An 8141-nucleotide genomic window follows, 5' to 3' on the forward strand; every position below is an offset into this window, starting at 1 on the left:
CCCATTGTCCCCCCATGCCTGTCCCTCATGCCTGCCCTTTCTGCTGCCTGTCCTTAATTTATTGAGCTCCTCCTCTAAACTTTTAATATGTTCTTTGAGTGCAGCTTTGTCCTGCTGCGCTTTCTGATTAGCTTGGCACCGGGCTTCTTCAATCTTGCGTTCATACCACTTTTCCATTTGAGTGGAAACGGCCTCAAAAAAGTACTGAGTAATCTCTAGCGCTTGGGAAGTGTCTCTGATCTGAGGAGTGGAATGATCACCCGAAGGCAGAGCAGGTGGCTGCTGCTGCTGGGTCTGATGTGTTACTGAGTGCTGCTGAGGCCTGTGTCTTGACTGCCCACCCTTGCTAGATTTCTTTGTCTGAGTTCCTTTGTTTATAAAGTAGACACTCTGTTGCTCAGTTTTTGCAAGTTCTGTCAAGGGCTGCAAAGCAGTTTGTACCTTAACATGTTTTAATTTGGAACCTAAAAGCTCTGATGATGGCAGCTCCTGCTGGAACCAGTTGATAGCAGCAGAGCTAACAGCTTTGTCCTTAGGCCTAACAGCTTGAGGAGCAACTGCAGAAGGAGCTGAACCAGTGGCTACCAATTGTTGTTCTCCACCTGTAAGAAAAACACAGTTCTGGGCAGATATTTTTTTGTATAGGGAATCATGAAGGAGAAATAGCATGTGTTCTGAAGGCTGTGAAGGACAAGTTCTCTCTCACACAATGCTATACAGTTTGGAGAATCTTATACTATTATTGTCTTATTCCACCTTTGTATGAGTAACTTCACAATCTTATCAAAATGAACATATTTACTCACACCCCTCTCCTCAGCATTTCTAACTAGCTGATGCCACCAGGTCCCTGCTTAATATTCTGGCTCCTCTTAATCTCATTCTTGGGCATCTAAACCTCCCCATCTCCACTATACAAGGCATGTGGGTGCGTGGCAAAGAGCTGCAAATGTAGGTTCATGGCTAGATGGCACAGTGCTTATTCTTTTGTGAATCCAAGACTGCTCCTGCAGAAACGCAACAATCAGAAAACCATGTATCCCTATGGTGATCATGGAGTACAGTCCCCATAAAATGGTAGGTTTTACCTAAGAAATAGGGGTCTATACATTTGTAACAGCTGAGTATAACATGCTTAATTCAATGCAAGCAATTTGGTGCAAACTTATGCCAGACCCTGGGTTGGAAGAGATCCAGCCCCTTGCTATCCCCTAAACTGGTAGAAACTTCAAAGAAACAATTTTGGTTTGCATCCTCAGAAGATCTGGCTTCAAAGATAAAATAAACTGGAAGTCTCAAGAAAAGACGAGACAGTGAACTTCTGTCAGTTGAGCCCTGCAGTGTTGGTAGCTGCCTTGAAGGAGGCAGGGGTGTGTCTACACATGCATTTAGACACACCTAAATTTAATACGTATCAGCTTAATGCACATTAAGGTGATTTAGGCTCGCATCTACATGTACATGTGTTAAAACACATTAACGCCGTGTGCACAGACTGATATGGAACTAAAGTTACTCCCAAGTCAGTCCATACACAGTGTTAATGTGCCTTAACACGTCTACATGTATGTTAATGCACTTTAGCTATTCATGCCTAAATTTAATACCTGCTTTTCCAGGTATCAAATTTAAGCATGACTAGCCTAATATCACCATTTTTAAAGCACATCAAGGGCGCGCACGTGTAGACGCGTACCCTTAATGCGCCTTAAATTGAGCTAAAGCACCTTAAATCAGCATGTGTACATGCGCCCAGTATGTTCTAACCGGAAGTCTCTCTATGGAGGTAGGGAAGGGATGTATGGGTGACTGAAAGCATATGGCTTGTGTTAATATACTCGGCACTGTAAAACATCCCACAGTTAATCAGCACTTGGGTTCTGAATACTACACCAAAATACCAAAGAGGATTGTACCTGACATGCTGTCTTGTGGAACAAAATAATGCTTTCCAAAACTTTGTTCTGATATTTGGCCTTTACTCCTGCCCATGTCTTCTGAGAGACTGTTCTGAAGAGTGATATAGGAATGGTGCTGTGAACCCTCTGACTGCAGTGGAGTCTGGTTAGTTTTACTATCCTTGGCACTATGGGGATTCTCTGTATCCAGGGTCTCAGTGAGGGACTCACAAGTTGACAGAGTTGATTTTGGTCTTGAAGATCTAGAATCTCCGGAAAGCTTGAGTTCCAGATTCTGAATCTTTAGCATGCACCAGGTTTTCAATTCATCCACCAAAGAAATCTGTGAAAAATATGAATTGGACAATGAAATGAACCCATTTTTAATTTAACTTTCCACATTTTAAATCCATTCATGTTATCTCAGATGCAGCCTTTTGTCCATGCATGATAAGGCTGAGTATGTATAAATGTACAATCACTGGTAATTTTCTTGTGCTATAAATAAATTTAGTAACATTACATTGTGACATACAGTCAGAGCTGCCAGGTTTTAAAGCGGGAAGTCAAATCAACTGCTTCAACAGTACATGCGCACACATTTTAATACCAGTGCTGATCTGTGCTCCTCATTGTTAATTTTGTGCTATAAAATCAGAGATCAGTGCTAAATTATAATCAACGAAGAGCTTTCAAGTTAGAAAAATTCTTAACCGAATACCCATATTCCCAACATTAGAAAGCTGTCTGCCAGCAAACATTTTAAAATGCATTAGGAACTCAATTACAAAGAAAGAATATTCTTCCATTTACTCTTATTTTCCTGTTATTTATATGTCATTGTAAGTTTGGGACATGCAAATAAAAAGCTTCTGCCTAAGGGCTTTATAAAAGGGCTAATCCAGTCTTTTCACTGATTTTGGATAAGGCCCTAAGAGAACAAGAATGTTAATCCCGATTGCTTGTCACATACCATTGGTGATCTCTTTCCCTTTCAGTATTCTTAGGAGATTGATTACTTGTACATGTATAAGCACAGGTTTTCTCAGTATTCATAGGCTAGCTCCCAAAATTGTAAGCTGACAAGGCAATTTAATACCTATGCCTCTTCTTATCAGCCTTGAGGCTGCTCTACTTTTTACTCATCTTTGTAAGTACTTTCTATGAAAAAATTATTTTGGGAATGACAGATATGTCAGACAGGGAGATTATATCTGTTCCTACAGGTACAGTACACCTGGACCCGATTGTCCTAATAGATCATATCACAGCTTACCGGTGGCTTTACAAAAGGGTGCCAAGATAATTTACTCCCTTTTAAAAAGCACTAACTGGCCCTGCATGAGAGGCCAAGAAGATTTTCCCTAACCTCTCCTCTCCATCAAATTTTCAGAGTCTGCAGAGAAGCTAGGGCAGGAGACTAGGTGGGTGTAGCTGGGTATACTGGAATATCTATTCTTGTTCACCTGCTTTCTGTGAAAGAAACCAGCATAATTATTTCCCCATTGAGCATAAAAGGGCTCAAATTTGAAACGTTGCTTAAATTGAGGAAACTGTGCTATTGCCATAATGCTGTGGCAGAAGACCTGTTTCACTTCTTCCTGTTTCACTCCATGAACATCCTTTATTTAAGAAAAGGACACAGAAATACCATAGAAAGAAAGGAAGAAGAGCAGAAAAGGGATCTTCTCGGTGGAGAAACCACACAGATTACAAGGAGGAAAAGCCTGAGCTTGTGACTTTCTATTGCTGTTGTTTTAAAAGGTGTAGAAAGAAGATCTGAAATACTGGAAAAGCTGGGTTTTTTTACATTCAGTTTTCAAGCCTCCAGTATCTTGAAAACTCATTGGTGACAAGAACGTAAGAACATTAGAACTGCCATTTACTGAGACAGACCATAGGTCCATCTTGCCCGGTATCCTGTGTCAGGGTGTTGTTATACATTCACTTAAAATACATGTTAAGAGCGCATAAAACAGAAGTGTTCACACATTAGGACAGGGAAACGCATGCTAAGGGCCCTCTGGGTGGCTTGGAGATTAACTTCTTCCATTGAGAATTATCTGTAACTGGTTTTTGGCATCTCCTGTCGTAGTGATGTGTGACTACTCCACCAGGGCAAAACCGGTTGGGAGCGATCCTCCAGCATCCCTGGAGGCACCGCTCCTACCTGCTCTATCGTCCCCCACTGTGACAGTGAGGGATGGGGGTGGAATCTAAAGGTAAATTCTCCCCTCCATTCCCATTCCAGGCATTTCCCAGCCCCTGGGGCTCCCCCTCGGCCCTCACAGATCATCTGTGGCTTCCAGCGCTGTCCTGGGGCAACAAGCAGGGAAGAGGAACCCACCCACTTCTGCTGAATTCTCTGGGCTGGGCTCAGCCAGAAGAGCAGCCATGGCCCAGTTCCCTTTCCCTGTTGCTCCCTGGGGACAGCATCAATTGTAGGTGAGCCAGGGGACATGGGGTGTGGAGGCGAGCCACAAGGGCGGGGGGTGGGGACGGGACACACAACAGAGAGTCCTGAGTGGCAGGGAGAGGTTCCCAGGCTTGATGGGGGGACAATGGCAATCCAGGCTCGCAGAGGTGGGGTGATGGGCTCGATCTGAATGGCGGGGGCAGCAGGGGTGCAGACTGCAGGCAGGCTGGGGCTGGCAGGCCCAGTGGGACTTAGAGAACAGCAGAGTAATGACCCTGGACTTTCAAAAAGTAAACTTCAGGTCACTCAGGGAACTGATGGGCTCGATCCCCTGGGAGGCCAGTCTGAGGGGGAAAAGAGTCCAGGAGAGCTGGCTGTACTTTAAAGAAACCTTACTGAGGGCACAGGAACAAATCATCCCGATGTGCAGGAAGACTAGCAAGTATGGCAGAAGACCAGCTTGGCTTAGCAGGGAACTCTTCAATGAGCTAAAACACAAAAAAGGAAATTTATAAGAAGTGGAAATTTGGACAAAAAACTAGGGAGGAATAAAAGATTATTGCTCAGGCCCGCAGGAATGAAATCAGGAAGGCCAAAGCATAACTGAAATTGCAGCTAGGAAGGGATGAGAAAGGTAACAAGAAGGGTTTCTACAAGTAGGTCAGCCACAAGAGGAAGATCAGGGAAAGTGTGGGTCCCTTACTGAATGGCAAAGGCAATCTAGTGACAGAGGATGCAAAACAGGCTGAAGTACTCAATGCCTTTTTCACTTCAATCTTCACAGGCAAGGTCAGCTCCCAGCCTGGCAGCAGTTTGCAGAGAAGATGAGAAGCCAACTGTGGTGAAAGAACAGGTTAGGGGCTTTTTAGAAAAGCTAGACATGTACAAGTCCATGGGACTGGACCAGGGGGGCTGAGGGAGTTAGCTGACGTGGTTGCAAAGCTGCTAGCCAAAGAGGTCCCAGACGATTTGAAAAGGGCAAATATAGTGCCCATCTTTAAGAAAGAGAAGGAGGATCCAGGGCACTACAGACTGGTCAGCCTCCCCTTAGTGTGTGGAAAAATCATGGAGCAGGACCTCAAGAAATCCATTTCTAAACACTTGGAGAAGAAGGTGATTAGGAACAGTTAGCATGGATTCACCAAGGTCAAGTCATGCCTGACCAGCTTAATTGCCTTCTATGATGAGATGACTGGTTCTGTGGATGTGATATACCTTAACTTTAGCAAGGCTTTGATACAGTCTCCCACAACATTCTTGCAAGCAAGCTAAGGAAGTATGGGTTGGATGAATGGACTGTAAGATGGGTAGAAAACTGGCTGCATCATTAGGTTCAGAAGGTAGTAGTCAACAGCTTGATGTCTAGTTGGCAGCTGGTATCATGTGGAGTGCCCCAGGGTTTAGTCCTGGGTCTGGTTCTGTTCAATATCTTCATCAATAACCTTGAAGGTGGGATGGAGCGCACCCTCAGCAAGTTTGCAGATGACACTAAGCTGGGGGGGAGTAGTAGATATGCTGGAGGGTAGGGCTAGGATTCAAATAGACTTCAACAAATTGGAGAATGGGACCAAAATAAATTTCATGAAGTTCAATAAGGAGAAGTGCGAAGTCCTGCACTTAGGATGGAACAATCCCATGCACCAGTACAAGCTTGGGGCTGACTGGCTGGGCAGCAGCTGTGCAGTAAAGGACCTGGGGGTTACAGTGGACAATAAACTGAATGTGGGCCAACAGTGCATCCTTGTTGTGAAGAAGGCTAACGGCATCCTGGGCTGCATTAGTAGAAGCTTTGCCAGGAGATTAAGGGAAGTGATTATTCCCCTCTATCTGGCACTGGTGAGGCCACATCTGGAGCACTATCTCCAGTTTTGGGTCCCCCACTACAGAAAGGATGTAAACAAATTGAAAACAGTTCAGCCAAGGGTAATAAAAATGGTTATGGGGCTGGGGCACCTGACTTTTGAGGAGAGGCTGAGGGAACTGGGCTTATTTAGTCTGGACAAGAGAAAACTGAGCAGGGATTTAATAGCAGCCTTCAACTACCTGAAGGCTGGTTTCAACGAGGATGGACCTAGACTCTTCTTAGTGATGACAGATGACAGAACAAGGAGCAATGGTTTCAAGTTGCAGCAAGGGAAGTTTAGGTTAGATAATACGAAAAAATTCTCACTTGGAAGGTAATAAAGTGAGAAGTTTTTCCTAATATCTAACCAATTGGACATTTATCTTGCTGGGATCCTGTGACCCCAGCCAACTTCCTGCCCCTGGGGCAGGGGGCTAGACTCAATGATCTTCTGAGGTCCCTTCCAGCCCTAATGTCTATGACATCTATGAAAGCACAGGAACAGGCTACCCAGAGAGGTTGTACAGTCTCCACTCTTGGAGGTTTTTAAGACCCAGCTAGACAAAGCCCTGGTTGGGATGATCTAGTTGGGGATGGTCCTGCTTTGAGCAGGGGGGTGGACTAGATGACCAGAGGCCCCTTCTAACTTCATTTTCTATGATTCTATGAATCTGGGCCACATACCTTGCCTCTGAGAGCATGCAAGTTGGGCAGGCACAGAGCCAGCTTGACTCCTAGACACACCTCTGCTCACCAGCCCTCTCAGGGCAGGTCAGAGGTCACGTTATAGGGGGCATTAACCCTAAATGTGGGGCAGCTCAAAGAACATGCTAATTTTAACACCCAAATAAAATTAACGTGTACTAACTGTAATGTGTAACAAGGCCCTCATGCAGTGGCAGAAAGTGGATGTTGAAAGGGACAGTGAACTGGGTATGACCATAGTTTTTTCACTGTTCCTCTCTCACTTGCAGCCTCCAGCATTTAGGGTCTAGGAAGTTCTGATTCAGAGGCTGTGTCCCCAGTACCCACGCTCAATAGCTACTGATGCACCTTTCCTCCAATAATTTGTTCAATGTCTTCTCAATTTGACTAAACTGTCAGCTTCCACAACATTTTGTGTCAATGAGCTCCACACTTCCATGACATGCTGTGGGAAAAGAACTTCCTTTTGTTAGTTTTAAACTTACTACCTGTTGGTTTTGTTTTGTGACCCCCAATTCTTGTATTGAGACAGACAGAAAATAATAAATCTCTGTTAACTTTCTCTTTGCCATTTAGTATTTTGTAAACCCTTCTCATGTCTATCCGCAAGCATCTTTTCTAAACTAAACAGGGCTAGTCTCCTTAGACTCTCCTCATATGGATGCCCCTTCATATCACTAATCATCCTTGTTGCCCTTCTCTGCATCTTCTCTAGTCCTTCTAGAAAACAAGTAAAACAATGATATTACAGGAGCTGGTATACTGAAGGTTGAAAAGGCAAGGGAAGTTGTTGTGTTTTTATGGAAAAGTAGTCTTTGTTAGAGATCCAGTGTCCTGACACTCCAGTTCAGTTGCACAAGTCTAGCCCAGGTTTTATAGTTTCATAGTTTGTAGGGTCGGAAGGAACCTGAGCAGATCATCAAGTCCGACCCCCTGTCATGGCAGGAAAGAGTACTGGGGTCAAACGACCCCAGCAAGGTGTTCGTCTAGCCTCCTCTTAAAGACCCCTGGGTTGGAGCCAGCACCACTTCGCTTGGAAGTTGGTTCCAGATCCTAGCCTCCCTAGCTGTGAAGTAGCACCTCCTGATGTCTAATCTGAATTTACCCTCTGCCAGCTTGTGACCATTATTCCTAGTCACTCCTGGCAGTGCTCGGGGGAACAGGGACTCCCCCAGTGCCTGCTGGTCCCCTCTGACTAGTTTGTAGATGGCCACTAGATCCCCCCTCAGCCTTCCCTTGTGGAGGCTGAACAGGTTCAGGTCCCGTAGCCTCTAACCCT

The 8141-nt window shown here is 44.8% G+C and overlaps 1 protein-coding gene across 3 annotated transcripts in view; it reads right to left on the minus strand.

Moving 5' to 3' along the window:
• ANKRD6 (ankyrin repeat domain 6) overlaps positions 1-8141 on the minus strand; it is a 165219-nt gene that overhangs the window by 5560 nt on the left and 151518 nt on the right. For all 3 annotated transcript variants that reach the window (XM_019520346.1, XM_019520348.1, XM_019520347.1), the window contains 2 exons: positions 1917-2241; positions 53-602 (listed from right to left, as the gene is read on the minus strand). In XM_019520346.1, coding sequence (XP_019375891.1) covers positions 53-602; positions 1917-2241 — 875 coding nt within the window. The remainder of the gene's footprint in view (positions 1-52; positions 603-1916; positions 2242-8141) is intronic.

Source organism: Gavialis gangeticus, unplaced genomic scaffold (assembly GCF_001723915.1).
Source record: "Gavialis gangeticus isolate Ggan-Ray unplaced genomic scaffold, GavGan_comp1, whole genome shotgun sequence".
Lineage (NCBI taxonomy): Eukaryota > Metazoa > Chordata > Crocodylia > Gavialidae > Gavialis > Gavialis gangeticus.